At 46.2% G+C, this 17500-nt stretch overlaps 1 protein-coding gene across 1 annotated transcript in view; it reads left to right on the top strand.

The window, feature by feature from the left end:
* LOC116358161 (dachshund homolog 2-like) overlaps positions 1 to 17500 on the top strand; it is a 119402-nt gene that overhangs the window by 68121 nt on the left and 33781 nt on the right. The window contains exon 2 of the mRNA XM_031808538.1: positions 6805 to 6929. Within this exon, the coding sequence (XP_031664398.1) occupies positions 6805 to 6929 (125 nt within the window). The remainder of the gene's footprint in view (positions 1 to 6804; positions 6930 to 17500) is intronic.

Below are 17500 nucleotides of genomic sequence, written 5' to 3'. Positions count from 1 at the left end.
CATGAATAACATATCTCGTCATTCTGTAATATCTAGTAGGCCTGCTCTGTATTACAACACCTTCATCTGTGAATTTAGAGGTGGTTGTGGGCGTTTAGACAAATGACTAACCCTAATATTGTATCTTTGGCAAAGTTGGCAGCAGTAATAGATAGCCTAATAAATATCTTTATCGTATTTGAAGTTAATTACAACACTTGGACGTACATGTCAGGCCAGCTTGTGAAGCCACGTCTCTTTGTTCTCTATTGCATTCATTCTCCGAGAGAATGATAAGGGACAAGTCCTGCCACAACCCTGTCTTCATAGAGAATGATAAGGGACAAGTCCTGCCCCAACCCTGTCTTCATAGAGAATGATAAGGGACAAGTCCTGCCCCAACCCTGTCTTCATAGAGAATGATAAGGGATAAGTCCTGCCCCAACCCTGTCTTCATAGAGAATGATAAGGGACAAGTCCTGCCCCAACCCTGTCTTCATAGAGAATGATAAGGGACAAGTCCTGCCCCAACCCTGTCTTCATAGAGAATGATAAGGGACAAGTCCTGCCCCAACCCTGTCTTCATAGAGAATGATAAGGGACAAGTCCTGCCACAACCCTGTCTTCATAGAGAATGATAAGGGACAAGTCCTGCCCCAACCCTGTCTTCATAGAGAATGATAAGGGACAAGTCCTGCCACAACCCTGTCTTCATAGAGAGAGATAAGGGACAAGTCCTGCCCCAACCCTGTCTTCATAGAGAATGATAAGGGACAAGTCCTGCCACAACCCTGTCTTCATAGAGAATGATAAGGGACAAGTCCTGCCACAACCCTGTCTTCATAGAGAATGATAAGGGACAAGTCCTGCCCCAGCCCTGTCTTCATAGAGAATGATAAGGGACAAGTCCTGCCACAACCCTGTCTTCATAGAGAATGATAAGGGACAAGTCCTGCCACAACCCTGTCTTCATAGAGAATGATAAGGGACAAGTACTGCCCCAGCCCTGTCTTCATAGAGAATGATAAGGGACAAGTCCTGCCCCAACCCTGTCTTCATAGAGAATGATAAGGGACAAGTCCTGCCCCAACCCTGTCTTCATAGAGAATGATAAGGGACAAGTCCTGCCCCAACCCTGTCTTCATAGAGAATGATAAGGGACAAGTCCTGCCCCAACCCTGTCTTCATAGAGAATGATAAGGGACAAGTCCTGCCCCAACCCTGTCTTCATAGAGAATGATAAGGGACAAGTCCTGCCCCAACCCTGTCTTCATAGAGAATGATAAGGGACAAGTCCTGCCCCAGCCCTGTCTTCATAGAGAATGATAAGGGACAAGTCCTGCCACAACCCTGTCTTCATAGAGAATGATAAGGGACAAGTCCTGCCCCAACCCTGTCTTCATAGAGAATGATAAGGGACAAGTCCTGCCACAACCCTGTCTTCATAGAGAATGATAAGGGACAAGTCCTGCCCCAACCCTGTCTTCATAGAGAATGATAAGGGACAAGTCCTGCCACAACCCTGTCTTCATAGAGAATGATAAGGGACAAGTCCTGCCCCAACCCTGTCTTCATAGAGAATGATAAGGGACAAGTCCTGCCACAACCCTGTCTTCATAGAGAATGATAAGGGACAAGGTAACTCAAGGAGAGAAAGAAAAAGAAAAAGGACAGAGCATCCAAATGAAGAAGAAAAAATGATTTTATGTGAGTACAGCAGGGGTGTCATGCACCCATTATTTTAGAGGGAGCACAAAGTATGTCCGGATGGATTCCCTTCCAGAATTCAGAGAATTTGAACGTTTTCAAACCCCTGAAACACGTTTTTCCTTCAATCAGAGCCATAATCATTATGCCGAATTCTGTGTCAAATATATATATTTTTACCGCATAGGGGTTATTTGCATACCTCTATACCTGTTCATCTGTCATTTTAATTAATGATCCACACTGATTCCTTAAGAACCTTTATGCCTTAGGATTTTAGTACAACTTCTAGACTGGTATTTAATATCATAACCCAAGAATCAAAGCAATTTTTGCATTTTCTAAAGTCTATCAATCATGCCAGCTAAGGTAGACAAGCTACTCTAACTTAAATGATAGCCTGAAATGGCTTGGTAGCTAATTGGGAGATTGGAAACCTATCTACAATAACTGGCTAGCTAAAGCCAACGTCATAAAATTGCTAGGTGGCTCGTATTACAGAGAAACACCAAAACATTTACACTTGATTTATTCATCAAGAAGGAATCAATAGGCTACATAGAATGATCAAATTCAGTTGCAAACATACTGCCTGCGAGCCCATCAACGGCAGTTGAAGTCAAATCAAACGCTGTGTGGTTCACTGCAGTTTCTCTGCTCCTCCACTGATGGTACTGTCTGCACGCACTTAAAGCAGTGCTTCCCAAACTCGGTCCCGGGGACCCCAAAGGGTGCAGATGTCGTTTTTTTTTGCCGTAGCACCACACAGCTGATTCAAATAAGGAAGTCATCATAGAGCTCTGATTATTTGAATCAGCTGTGTGGTGCTAGGGGGAAAAAACTAAACGTATACCCAAGCTGCACTAGAGTATCTAACATATCCTTGCTCCGTGGTGCACCTTGAAAGTATCAACTGGAGAATGGGGGGGGGGGGGGGGGGGGGGGGGGGGTGTACTCTTTGCCTGGTCCAGTCAGATCCTTTTTATAAATAATTATGATAAAATGTGGGCTTAAAGGTTTAGCCATTAATTTAACATCTGAAAAATATATATATATATTATGCATACATTAATAACTAAACTTTTAAGCCCACATTTTATCATAATTATTTATAAGAGATCTGTCCAAACTTTTGACTGGTACTGTGTATATATATATATACACCAGTCAAAAGTTTGGACACACCTACGCATTTCAGGGTTTTTCTTTATTTTTACTATTTTATACATTGTAGAATAATAGTGAAGACATCAATTCCATATGTGTTATTTCATACTTTAAGACATGAATGTCAGTCAATGCTGAGAATTGTTCAAGATGAAACTGGCTCTCATGAGGACCGCCACAGGAAAGGAAGACCCAGAGTTACTTCTGCTGCAGAAGATAAGTTCATTAGTGTTACCAGCATCAGAAATTGTAGGCCAAATAAATGCTTCACAGAGTTCAAGTAACAGACACATCTCAACATCAACTGTTCAGAGGAGGCTGCGTGAATCAGGCCTTCATGGTCAAATTACTGCAAAGAAACCACGAAGGACGCCAATAATAAAAAGAGACTTGCTTGGAAACACGAGCAATGGACCTTAGACCGGTGGAAATCTGTCCTTTGGTCTGATGAGTCCACATTTGAGAAGGTGAACAGATGATCTCTGCATGTGTTGTTCCCACCGTGAAGCATGGAGGAGGAGGTGTGGGGGTGCTTTGCTGGTGAAACTGTCAGTGATTTTTTATTTATTTAAGGCACACTTAACCAGCATGGCTACTACAGCATTCTGCAGCGATATTCTATCCCATCTGGTTTGCACTTTGTGGGACTATCATTTGTTTTTCAATAGGGCAATGACCCAACACACCTCCAGGCTGTGCAAGGGCTATTTGACCAAGAAGGAGAGTGATGGAGTACTGCATCAAATGACCTGGCGTCCACAATCACCTGACCTCAACCCTATTGAGATGGTTTGGGATGAGTTGGACCGCAGAGTGAAGGAAAAGCAGCCAACAAGTGCTCAGCATATGTGGGAACTCCTTCAAGACTGTTGGAAAAGCATTCCAGGTGAAGTTGGTTGAGAGAATGCCAAGAGTGTCCAAAGCTGTCATCAAGGCATATATATTTAGATTTTTTAAATACTTTTTTGGTTACTACATGATTCCATATGTGTTTCATAGTTTTGATGTCTTCACTATTATTCTAGAACATAGTAAAATAAAGAAAAACCCTTGAATGAGTAGGTGTGTCCAAACTGTTGACTGGTACTGTACATGCATATATGCTATTTTGCTATTGGAGTCCTATTTGCAATTTTTTTATGACATTTTTTTAAATCTGAGGGGTTACGTGCCCTTGTGCCCCCTATGGACATGATGCCTCTGATGTACAGTACATCTGTATTTGAATCGATATCAAATGAAATACCCAGAAGCCTTCTGTTAAAAAAAATCTCGAATGCACGATGATGAAACAAATCAAGGCTGAAAACCTGGAACCTCCAAAGTGCCTTAATTACGCAGTTTAAAAACCGTGGGCCCTGCGCTATCGTGAGCTGACAGGGCCCTGCAGACTGTGCGGAGCAATAAGCAAGGCTGACTTTGATACACTACAGTTGACTTCATTGAGCGGTTCCTGTAACAGGCTCACTACAACCGCAAAAGTGATTAATGTTGATTGCTCTTTTTTTCTCTTTTTTTCTTCTTTTTATTTTTTTACACGCTTGGCTGTTCATAGTTTTTAATTGGATTAGGAAAGTGACAATCGTAGGGCTTTGCATTTTTCCGAGGTGCAGCTCATGCAGACAGCCAACAAGTCATGAGGGGCATGGCTGGGGGTAGGAGGGGGGGGGGGGGGGGGGGTGAGATCTGGGGGTGGTGGATGGGTGGGTGGGGGGTAGGGGGGTGGGGGGGGGTTCTGGGGGTGGTGGATGGGTGGGTGGGGGGTAGGGGGGGAAATCTGGGGGTGGAGGGTGGATGGGTGGATGGGTGGGGGGATGGTTGAGGGTGTGTCCATAGGAGACTGTGATCATTGCCGCCACCTCCTTGGTGTAACAGTGTGAGAGTCACGTGGAGTTTATCATCGACTGGAATTGCAGGCCGGTCAACAGCGAATATTACACACAGTGGAGTCGGGTTACTGTAGCAGAGCTGAGTGAGTAGTGGTGTATATTGAACACACTAAAGCCTACGGTAGCGGCAAACCTGTGAGTCATATCCTGGTGGAGTACAAATCAACTTTGTGCCTTGACAAACACCTCCATTTCAGGGCTGTGTTACTGACCCATGTCAATATTTATAAGTTACTTTTTAACTGACATTAAAATAAAAAAATAAGTTGCTTCATTTTCTATTGAGGTGAGTGACTCCTCCAAGTCTGGAGTCTCCAGTCTGGAGTCCTTGGCTACTCTTGTCTGTGTGTGTTCAGGTGAATCATACTTAAAACAGAATCAACTGGCCAGAGAAAAGAGCAGGACAAGACATTAAAGGCGGATTAACAAACAGCTGAATCAAAAATGGACTGTTGTGGCAGCTTGTGAGTGAACGCCTTTGTGTTGAACAGAGCGAGGGGGGCACGGCGAACGAGAGAGCGAGACGGACGCTTCACAGCGAATGGGCTTTGTTCTAATGGCAACACTCTGTTTGGAACACTGATAAGAGCCTTCCGTTTGTCTCTCCGGGTTTTTCTTTCTGTCCTCTCTCTGTTCTCCGTTCAAGTCCGCTCCACGTCTTTTATCCTGTAAAGCCGAGTCCCAGGCCAGCCAAGTGTAATGGCATCTGGAGCGTCTCGTGTTGCTTTTTCAACTCGTGTCCAACCACGTCTCTGAAGACGACTCTGACTTGTTCCTATATTGAACACCCCCCCCCCCCCCCCCCCCCCTTTTACTTGTATGCTGATTGCTCTGTGGTCCTGTTTGTGTTTGTTGCCACTGCAATATTAATGAAATACACAAAGAGACAACTACACAGCGCTTCTTTAGTTCATGTTTCTGGACGCCGGCCAATCGTATACAGCGCTAAAATTAACATTTTTTTCTCTTCCTTTCAAGCACTTTTCTCCCTCCCTCCTGCCCCTTGTCACATACGTGTCTTTGCGACAGAAGCGCCCTATCAGTCTAGTACACCCTTTATGACTGCTACTGTTGGGGAAAGTAAGGAAGGGAATGTGTGTGTGAGAGGGGTTGTGTAACCTAAGGAAAGTTTTTCACTTGTTTCTCACTTCCTGGCCCCAGGGGGAAGGAATCTCAGTCTAATTTTACACCATCAGACACCAAACCCTGGAAACAATGTGTCTGCACGCTGGCGACCCCTTATCAGATATGGCCTTGCTGGGATATGCAATGTCCCCCTGTGCACTTCAAGGCATATGTTTTTGAGGTGATCATTATCAAGCTTTCTCTCTCTGTGTGTGTGTGTGTGTGTGTGTGTTAGTCCCCAGTGTTATCAGTGGAGTGGATCTCTGTCTACCTGCCGTCTCTGTCTAATCCCCCCAGAGTGGGACAGGAAGGGGGAGGGGCGGTAGGGTGGGGTGCGGAGGGGACGCAAACAGATGTTGGTGTGAGTGATGAGAGGAGGAGAGTAATCACTACGTGTTGTTGAGGTGTCACAACAGGCTTGAAATATCATTTGAAAAATAAGAAGTACAATTCTTGGGTTTTAAAGGCCTGTCGAGTGCGTTTGACGGACCACAACAAAAATTCATCGAAATTGAACTAGCTATCGTCATGGAAATCTTTTTAATATATTAATATATCTTAGTGTCTATTGTTGTCAATTTAAATGCTAGACAATTTGATACAGTCCTCATATCACTCATGCTATTTAGAGAAATGTAAAATCCATTGTAAATGGAGGAATCAATGGACTCTTTCACTGTGAGCCTATGTGGTCTGAGTGATAGAGATTTAAATAGTAGATCATTTGCTGTGTATTGACTGTAATATATATCTCTCTTTCTCTCTCTTTCTCTCTCTTTCTCTCTCTCTCTCTCTCTCTCTCTTTCTCTCTCTCTCTCTCTCTCTCTCTCTCTCTCTCTCTCTCTCTCTCTCTCTCTCTGCCTCTCTGTCTCTCTCTGCCTCTCTGTCTCTCTCTCTCTTCCCCCCCCCCCCTCTCCTTCTCTCCCCGTCTCTGTAGCTCCAGGCCTGGCCGCCCACCGAAGCGTTCCCTGGGGGTAGCGATGCAGGAGAGCTCCAGGCTTCTTCCCCACAGTGTCCACGGCCTATTGTCACCCGGACTCCTCTCATCCATGTCGCCCGGAGGTAAGACCTCTCTCGTCCATGTGCAGCCACCCTAAACATGCACACAACCTCCAGTGAGTCTCACTCAAAAGCACCCCAATAAAAAAAAGCTAATTTACCCTCCACCTCGCGTTAATGATGTATTTTAACGGGTTTGACGAAAATAGACAGCCATCAGGTGTCCTATACGGTGGCCTCGGATTTGTCACATTTTGATGAAAGCGATTCTGTTATCTTTCTTTTGAGATCCCTGTCTCTGTTTCCCGGCGCCTTTCTTTCTCTCTCCCCCCCCCCCCTCATCTCCACCCAATCCCCCTCTTTCTGCAAATCAGTTCCTATTGATTTTCTCCTCTGTCCTTCACTGGCCACTACTGCGTCTCAAACAGAGGTTACACTATTGGATTTCTGTAGCGTTTTCTCACACATGCATTTGCTCTCCCTCGCTTTCTCTCTCTCTCTCTCTCTCTCTCTCTCTCTCCCCTCTCTCTCTCTCTCTTTCTCTGTCTCTCTCTCTCTCTCTCTCTCTCATCCTCTCCCCCTCTCTCGTTGCCGTAGGCCATTTTCTTCTCGTCTCGCCTCTTTATACAATTGCAGTATGCAAAAAAGAGTCTATTTGGTAAAGTTGTGTTAGCATTGTTGCATCGACACCCGTCACTATGCTTAGGTGTAATCTGTGTGTGTGTGTGTGTTTGTACACACGTGTGTTTTGTGTCTCTGTGTGTTTTGCATTTAGCTGTCTATTTGAAAAGTGTACCTACAGCAAACTATAGGTTCTGTCTTGTTAAGCACATTTTTGCTTGTCTTTTTTTAATATATTTTTTCTTTGAATTGCTGATGGTGGCGGCAATTTAGTCCTCACAATGGCCAGTAAGGATATTGATTTGTGCAGACGAGGAGCCAGAGCAGTCAGTTAGCCATGCTAGTGATTGATTTCAGATGCCCTGTGTTACTGTTCTCCTCTCTTGCCGTGGGTGGGACTTCTTTAAAATGCACATCAAAAATCATTTACGTTTTTTTTCTTCCACCCTCGCGGTGCATCAGTGTTTTACTCAACCCAGGTAATAGAAGAACTCGTCTACGTGTCTGTCAGACGACGAGACACAATTAGAGACGATATTGGTGGCAAATGAGTCGTATCTTTCGCACATGTAGTTTAATGTGATAATTAAACACAACCTTTTAGTTATTTTGATATTATTTTCTTTACCTTTAACGACCAAACAGTACATGTTTTGTTTTAGACACAAATGCTTTCAGCGTTTAAAAAATAATAATTTAAATGATGAATTATTAAAAATAAAAATAAATCCTCAAGGCGCTCCCATTTCTTGATAGCACAGACAGGGGGACATTATTCCTGAAAGCCTCTTCATTGAGACAACCTGCATTTCCATTGCTCATTCTCCCAGAAGCAAACATCATACTGTACAGTGCCTTCAGAAAGTATTCACACCCCTTGACTTTTTACACATTTTGTTGCGTTACAGCCTGAATTTAACATCGATTAAATTGAGGTTTCGTGTCACTGATCTACACACCATTATAAAATGTATAAAACATGTCTTGATTGAAGAAGTATTCAACGCCTTTGTTATTGCAAGCCTACAACAGCATTGGAGTTACTCCACAATACTGACCTAAATGACAGAGTGAAAAGAAGGAAGCCTGTACAGAATTTAAATATTCCAAAACATGCATCCTGTTTGCAATAAGGCCCAAAAGCAAAACCCCCCAAAAATGTAGCAAAGAAATTAACTTAATGTCCTGAATACAAAGCATTATGTTTGGGGCAAATCCAACACAACACATCCCCGAGTATCACTTTTTATATTTTCAAGCATGGTGGTGGCTGCATCATGTTATGGGTATGCTTGTAATCGTCAATGATAAAAAAAAAATTGAATAGAACTAAGCACAAGCAAAATCCTAGTGGAAAACGTGGTTCAGTCTGCTTTCCAACAGACACTGGGAGACAAATTTACCTTTCATCAGGTCAATAACCTATTGTTGCTTAAGTTGCTTAATAAGAAGACATTGAATGGCCTAGTTACAGTTTTTACATAAATTGGCTTGAAAATCTATGGCAAGACTTGAAAATAGCTGTTTAGCAATGATCAACTACCAATTTGACAGAGCTTGAAGAATGTTTTCAAGAATGTGCAAATATTGTACAATCCAGGTGTGCAAAGCTCTTAGAGACTTACCCAGAAAGACTCATTTGAAACCGCTGCCAAAAGTGATTCTAACAGGGTTGTGAATACTTATTTAAATGTCATATTTCTGTATTTCATTTTCATTAAATTGGCAAAAATGATGAAAATATGAAAACATGTTTTCACTTTGTCATTATGGGGTATTGTGTGTAGATGGTTGAGAAACAAAGTCTATCTAATCCATTTTGAATTCAGGCTGTAACACAACAACATGTGGACTAAGACTAGGGGATAGGAATACTTTCTGAAAGCACTCTAGATACCTAACATGAATACGGTATCTTCCTCGTGAATCCTGAATGGATTAGAGACCCTGTAGAAGTTTGCGTTTATTGCTTCTTGATGAATATATTTGAGTTTTTGACAGGAAAGTGATAGCAGCAGCAGTTGTAGTTCTAGCGCTGACAACGTTGGAGCTAGTAACCAATAGGTTGCTGGTTTGAATACCCCAAGCCATCAAGGTGAAAAATCTGCCGACGTGCCCTTGAGCAAGGCACTTAACCCTCATTTTCTCCAGCGGCACCGTGCTACTATGCCTGACCCTGTAAAAAAACACATTTCCCTGCGTCTATCCGGCATATGCGACACAGTCAGCAGTAACAATATATTCCTATTTCAGTAGAAGCATTTTACAGAAGACGTCAAAAAAGCTGATTTTGTATCGGAGTTGTCATTCAGTTACTAGCAACCATTTGTTTTGTTATTAACATATAATGCGATAATTATCCGTACAAATGAGCAAGCTTTATTCAAGCTGTACCCCCCCAGTGGTTGTTTGCAGTTCTGTTTTGTACTTCACTGCTCAGCGTCACCTTGTGAGCGGGAAGAAAATAAAAGAAAGAAGAAGTATTCATGAGGGAAATGGTTTTCACTCTCAAAGCTTCCCCTCTCGTGTTTAGAGTCAGCGCACTGGTTGTGTGTGTGGGGGGGGGGGGGGGGGGGGGGGGGGGATGTTGCGCACTGGTTGTGGGGGGGGGGGGATGTTGCGCCGAGCAACAGCAAAACCAACGTGTTGTGGGCTTTGTTGGAGCGTTTGGTTTCCTGGAATGCTGTTGACAGAAACATCCTAAGCCCCTGGCACGCCGGAGAGAGGAGGGGAGGAGCTCCGACAGCAGGCATAATGATTCCATCCTCACTACACAGTACAGTCATCATGTAAAGCGTGACTTCCGCCTCTGACTACACTGCTGGAGCAATCTGGGTCAGGGGGGAGATGGAGAGATAGAGGGATGAAGGGAGGAACAGAGAGAGAGAGTGAGCTGTCAGGGCCAGAGAGGTGTGTGATGGTGTTTCTCTCGCTCCTTTAATCCTCCCAATAGGTTATTAAGGAGTTTTAGGTGTTAAACTGTGGTTTCACTTTTTGCAGAGCAGGAGATGAAGACAGGAAAGATGTTGTGTGTGTCATGCAGGCTGTGACGGAACCCCAAGTAGAACCACCTGCCTCTCTCGCTCTCATTCTCTCACTCTCTCACTCTCTCTCTCTCTCTCTCTCTCTCACTCTCTCCCTCTGAAAACAAAACAGGCCGTCCTGGTGACTTTGATGAATGACATGTCCCACCGGGGACTGGTCCTCCATCTGCTTAACCCCCCCCCCCCCTCCAAACCTGGGAGGAGGGCCTCCTACTCCCCCTCTTCCCTGGGCCTCACTCTGACAAATAGTATTTAACTACTGTTTTGGATCGCCTTTCTTTTCCTCTGAATCACAGTTACCCAGAGCCATAGTCCACTGTTGTCTTGCAGCGTTGGTTACTTTTACCTGGCTGATACAAGTGAACAGATTGCAGTACGGTCATCTGCAGTACGGTCATCTCAGGATGTCCATGTTCTTAATCGCACGGCAAAGTTCTGACAGCGAACCCCGGCACTCGCTCCTGACTTCCTGGAACAGTACGGTAGCATTGCTCTCTGACCTCTCCTCAACCCAGGTCGCCGTATTGGCTGATTCTGTGTCAGTCTCGACGTTGTTTCCCTGTGTGTTGGTTTGTTTTGTTGCATGCTCTGCTCGGGCTTGGCAGTACCTCGCTCGACGCGCGCTCACCTGAAGGGGTTAAAGTCTCCGAGTAGAATAACCGAGGATAAATTAAACATGGAGTTCTATTTAGTGACATATGGGCTAGCCTGGCCCTCGCGCATGCTAATGAACAGAGGCCTTTCAGAGAGAGGGAGAGAGCAGTGGAGCCAGGCGATGCCAGGAATATAGATATCAACTGGGGGGGGCGGCGGACATCAGGGTGTAAACCAGCCAGCATTGTGTGCTCAACATTTATCCTAATCCATGCCTTCCTCCTTCTTGGGAGGGCTACCTCAAGGATCGCTGTTGAGAGAAGACCCACGTGGCACAAACATGATCTTTGTCACCTCCGTCACAGTCTTCATCATCATTGTCAGACCAAGGCCAACCTTTAGCTTCTCGGGCCCATGCATTCTAGCCCCATTTATTGGCTGAATTAGGGTCATTCTGCATTAAATGATAGGGTACATAAACGATTTACTGTAGACTGGCCCACTCGGCTAAAGATGGACCAGCCCATCAGTTATTTGCCCTATGGCCAGTCCGTCCCTGCCTGGTACCCTACCCGGCCTTAGGCTGGGGCCCACTGGCGTCATTGACTGCTCTCCCATGGCCTTGTTTATGAGTCCTGGGTTACAGAAATACTGAGAGAGGGAGAGAGGGAGAGAGGGAGAGAGAGAGAGAGAGAGGGAGAGAGGGAGAGAGGGAGAGAGAGAGAGAGGGAGAGAGGGAGAGAGGGAGAGCGAGAGGAAGAGGGGAAGGGAGAGATGAGATGGAGAGAGAAATAGAGAGAGAGAGAGAAGAGAGAGAGGGCCAGACGCTGAGGGTCTGTAAATCCCTGTGATAAAGAGCCGGGGCCCTGAGACGCACGCCTGCCAACGCACAGAGCAGAATTAAACACCAGGCCTCGACGTAGGTGGGTGGCCCCCAATCCGTATTTAATGAAGGATCTGTGGAGAAGGAGGGGGGGCTTTTCATTTGTATTTCCAGTGATCTGGCTGTCTGGAAACGTGCTCTCAGGAATGATCAGGATGGGCTTGGTTAATGAGGAGGAGACTGTAAAAACAAAGAGGTTATGATCAGAGAGAGAGAGCCCAGTGGTACAGGGAGAAACGCTGCACGCAATGCAAAGCAAATCACTAAGTACTTATTTTCCTCCCTCTTTTAAATGCAGGAGTCAGTGGTTCTCTTTTGTGGATCCGTATTGCTTCTCCTTGACTTTTCCTATTGATCTGCAGAGCAGGGACAGGATCGAAAACACGAGCTGAGCGGCTCTCTTCTTTTTCCTCTCAGTGAAACGTTTGCCCCGTGGTGCAGATGAATGCAGAGCTGATCTGACTCGTTCCTAATGAGCTTATCTGATGCACTTTCCTTCTCATCGTGACATTTGAAAGCACCTCCTGTATCTCATTCATGACCTGATAGAGATACTGAACACCCCAGGGTTGCCCAGTATATCTCCCCGAAGCTCCTGCCCCCCCCCCCCCCCCCCCCCCCAAACCCTTGGCATTGCACCCTGGCAGTGTCCCGTTCAGCCAGCCAACGTTAGTCACGTTCTAGTTATGCTGTGTGTCAACCACAATCAAGCCCTTACCCACGGGCAGGAAGTGGGTTGCGAACATACAGTGCAGGATTGTCTGTTCACTATAGAGGTTTGAGGTAATGGTAGTAAGGGTCACACTGTAGTGAGGACTAGTTCTCTTCTTCATGCAATCAAGCCCTTACCCACGGGCAGGAAGTGGGTTGCGAACATACAGTGCAGGATTGTCTGTTCACTATAGAGGTTTGAGGTAATGGTAGTAAGGGTCACACTGTAGTGAGGACTAGTTCTCTTCTTCATGCAATCAAGCCCTTACCCACGGGCAGGAAGTGGGTTGCGAACATACAGTGCAGGATTGTCTGTTCACTATAGAGGTTTGAGGTAATGGTAGTAAGGGTCACACTGTAGTGAGGACTAGTTCTCTTCTTCATGCAATCAAGCCCTTACCCACGGGCAGGAAGTGGGTTGCGAACATACAGTGCAGGATTGTCTGTTCACTATAGAGGTTTGAGGTAATTGTAGTAAGGGTCACACTGTAGTGAGGACTAGTTCTCTTCTTCATGCAATCAAGCCCTTACCCACGGGCAGGAAGTGGGTTGCGAACATACAGTGCAGGATTGTCTGTTCACTATAGAGGTTTGAGGTAATGGTAGTAAGGGTCACACTGTAGTGAGGACTAGTTCTCTTCTTCATGCTGTCACTCAAACGTAATTCCTTGATTTGAATCCACAGAGAAGCCCACCAACTGGTGGTGGTGGTGTGTGTGTGTCCCTGTGTGTTTGTGTATGTCTGCTGTAGCCATCATGTCCTCTTTATCGTGGCTGCAGTCGCCAGCATTAGCTCTATAATTAGACACTTAATTAGGGGACGCCAGATGAGTGACAGTTTGAAGTCAGTGACTCATGCTCAGGCCCGTGTGTGTGTGTGTGTGTGTGTGTGTGTGTGTGTGTGTGTGTGTGTGTGTGTGTGTGTGTGTGTGTGTGTGTGTGTGTGTGTGTGTGTGTGTGTGTGTGTGTGTGTGTGTGTGTGTGTGTGTGTGTGTGTGTGTGTGTTGTGTGTGTGTGTGTGTGTGTGTGTGTGTGTGTGTGTGTGTGTGTGTGTGTGTGTGTGTGTGCTGCAGGCTACATACTGTCTGTATGAAGGCTGCTCCTATTCCATAAAGGCTGCAAAAGCCTCTTAAGAAAAGAAATCGTCTCCTACTCTGTAAAATCGTCTCCTACTCTGTGAAATAATCCCCAGGTTGTGCGGGTGGGATTAGCTCTGTGTAATTCTGTGCCCTTCTCCCCTCACTCTGTAATGACAGACCGTGTGGTCACCCTGGGGTGAGATCACAGTAATCTTGGTAAAGTTGGATTCTCGTTAATGACATAATCCTTAAATCACACACAGAGGATGTTAATGATTTTGGTGTTACTGTTTACTCAGGGCAGGAAGGCAAACTTTTGCATGACTTTAAAAAAAAATGTAAAAAAATGTTTAAAAAGTTGTATCACGGATAAGGTGTGTAAGTTATACATTTGTGTTATTCAGGTCATGTCTTCCTCGTCATGTCTAGGAATATATTCATCTCTTTGCTTTCTATATAAAATTAGTGAAGCATGGTGAAGCCCGTCACATTCCTAAAATAGCATCTGCTGTGGTTCTCTGCAAAACAGAGCAGCGTGGGTTCTCTGTGAAGATCAGCTGTGGGGGGGGGGGGGTTCTCTGTGAACGACAGCAGTCGGGTTCTCTGTGAAGATCAGCTTTGTGGGGGGGGGGGTTCTCTGTGAAGTTCAGCTGTGGGGGGGGGGTTCTCTGTGAAGGACAGCAGTCGGGTTCTCTGTGAAGATCAGCTGTGGGGGGGGGGTTCTCTGTGAAGGACAGCAGTCGGGTTCTCTGTGAAGATCAGCTTTGTGGGGGGGGGGGGGGGTTCTCTGTGAAGGACAACAGTCGGGTTCTCTGTGAAGATCAGCTGTGGGGGGGGGTTCTCTGTGAAGGACAGCAGTCGGGTTCTCTGTGAAGGAAAGAAGTGTGTGTGTCTCTGTGGCTCTGTGGTTCTCCGTGAAGAACAGCAGTGGGGTTTTGGGGACAGACATCTGCCCTTTACGCAGCCAGCCCTCCACAGTTCCATCAACCCCGCTGCCTGAACAGGGCAGAAGAAAACCAGCATCCAGCACATTCTATTATTCATTTTGACAGCGACGTATGTAAATTGACATTTTAGTGCTTACTCTGCTTGTTACTCTTGTGTAGCAAGCATTGACATTTCTCCTCTTTAGAATTTTTGTTGTTGTTGTCAATAGCACGTCAATAAAGTCCTGCTAATTTTTACGCGGTGGCCCAGAGAGTTGCCCTCATCTGCACATTTTCCACATCAAAGTTCACGATCTGGCGCCGTTAATCTGGTATTAAAATGAAGGGGAAAAAAGGCGACCTTGTCCAAATTAATAAGTCAGTGGCGAAATGTGCTTTCGCCATATGAAAGGTTAAGTAAAGGTTACCCTTCAACTGCAGTGCACAGGCAGCAGTGCACCCCCCCCCCCTCTCCCTTCCCTTCCATCTTCTGCAGTGATTCTGACAGATTCCTGGGCTGCCTCTACACAGGAGAAAATCCCCCCTGCCTCCTCATTCTAGCTGTTAAAGAAGAGCCAGTAGGCTCCTGTCCCGTCCCACTATCACACCACTCATCTGGAGTTTACTGGGACCCTCTGCTGGGCAGATGCAAGCACAGCTTTATTCTCACACACATTCACACATGCACACGTGCATAGAGAATGGATGCGCACATAGATGTACCAGCACGCACGCAACACACTCTTATGGGAGACATCTGGCGAGATAGGGGGAGATATCTAATCCAGGCCAGGCAGGAGAACTGAGGCATGAAGCAGAGACGTGAGAGGAGTTAAGTGACCGTGCAAGTGTTGGGCCCAACAAGTACTGCTGCTACCTGCTCTGAGCTCTGTGCTCCAGCCGTCCGCCAGCCAGGGCAGCCCCTCTCTCTCTCTCCTCCACCTGTCTCTCCTCTCCTCTGTCCCAGGTCCCCGTCCAGAGCCCGTGCGCCCGTGGGGTAATCACCAGCCAGGTTACTCGATTACACCGAGATCAGGCCCAAAAAAACGTCCTCTCCGGCCACTCAAGTGAATCAGTCAAATTATCGAGTGGCAAAACTAATTCAGAGCCTGGGGGCCAGTGGAGCTGCCACTTCCCATAAGCCCAGCCTTCAGTCAATGTGGACTTGTTTTTATTTCATCCTCTTGTTTCATTTATTATGGCTATTGGAGCTAATCCGACCAGCAAACCCCCAGCCAGTGCGCCTGTCACTATTGTTTCGGCTCCAGTGTGCGCCCCCCCCCTCCCTGTTTTCACTAGGAGTGCCTCTGCCTGTCTGTCTGTCTGCCTGCTTTCCCAAACCCCTCTCCTTCTCCTCTCTCTCCCTCCAGTCAGCCAGAGGAGGTGAGAGTTAGGAGTGGAGGAGCCAATGATGGGAGAGAGAAAGAGAGCGGGTGGGGGGGTGTATGAGAGAGAGAGTGAGAGAGGGAGGGAGGGAGACTGCTGTGCTCATCAATCACATTAGAGCCGTTTGGACAGACTTACCCCCTCTCAGATGCCAGGAGTATCATCATGCATGGCTCACTCATGTTTTCCTCTGTGTTTTCCTTCTTCCATTCTCTGCTTCTTTAGATTTTTTCCCAAAGACGAACAAATGGCTTTCTTTGAAAAAATAAGTATATTTAGGAATTTTTGGGGTTTACAACTTGACCAGTAATTGGTTATGTTAGCAATCAATTCATTAGTCACGGAAAGGGGGGCACGCATCTCGTGCTGTACGCAAACGAGCTGCCTGTGGATAATGCACACATTCCATCCACTTTCTTTGTGTTTGCATTCTCTCTCTCTCTCTCTCTCTCTCTCTCTCTACCTCTCCCCCCCCCCTCTCTCTCTCTCTCTCTACCGCCCCGCCCCGCCCCCCCCCCTCTCCTCTCTCTCTCTCTCTCTCTCTCTCTCTCTCTCTCCTCTCTCTCCATCCCCTGCCACCTCATGCGTTCAGACTTCTTATCCTGTAGGTGCCTCCCTGGAGCCCCTCAAATGGACTGGGGGCAAAAAAGGGAAAAAACCACAAGCGTTTCCCTCCTTCATCTTCTGACGCTGCTGAACCCGTTGTTAAAAGGAGGTGGAATGAAAGGGTGAGGGGCCCGGTCCAATCGAAGGCAGATCAGACACAGCGCTCAAGGTTAACTATAAAGTTGGGTCTTGTTGCTCTTCTAGCTGGGAAATAAACAGCAGGAGTCCTCTGGGACAGTTGGGTGGTCTGTTTGTAATGATCCATGTGCCCAGGCCTGCCTTTGAAGCAGGAGGGAGGTACAAACCTTTGTTCTTCCGCAATTAGCAGTATTAATAGGCTAGTTAATTAAGGTGCTCAGCTAAGTGCAGACCAGCAAGTTTACAGTAGCTAGAGGAAGCCCACGCAGAGCTGAGGGGGAAAACGATTTCACAAAACTATGGAAAGTCCTTAAAACACTGCAACCACCGCAGATTGTTCCCCTCCTTGCTGTATAAAAACAATCCCGAACAGTGTCTTTGTCTTTCGACAACTGTGGATGTAGGCGGTTAAAGGCAGTCGGGTGTGTGTGATAAGTTAGGTGACCAGCCAGATACACAGAGATAATTCAGTGAACTGGGACAGAGTGACATGAAGAATGAGTTAGAGCGAGAGAGATGAAGGGATAAAGGACAGGTAGAGAGCATGCGGGCTGGGGGCCGTCAGAAGATGAAGGAGGGGAACGCTGGTGGGTTTTTCTTTCCCTTTTTTGCCCCAGTCCATTTGAGGGGCTCCAGGGAGGCACCT

The sequence above is a fragment of the Oncorhynchus kisutch genome, linkage group LG28, assembly GCF_002021735.2.
Source record: "Oncorhynchus kisutch isolate 150728-3 linkage group LG28, Okis_V2, whole genome shotgun sequence".
Classification (NCBI taxonomy): domain Eukaryota; kingdom Metazoa; phylum Chordata; class Actinopteri; order Salmoniformes; family Salmonidae; genus Oncorhynchus; species Oncorhynchus kisutch.
Note: the sequence above shows the minus strand (reverse complement) of the source record. Positions and strands in the feature narration are given on the sequence as shown.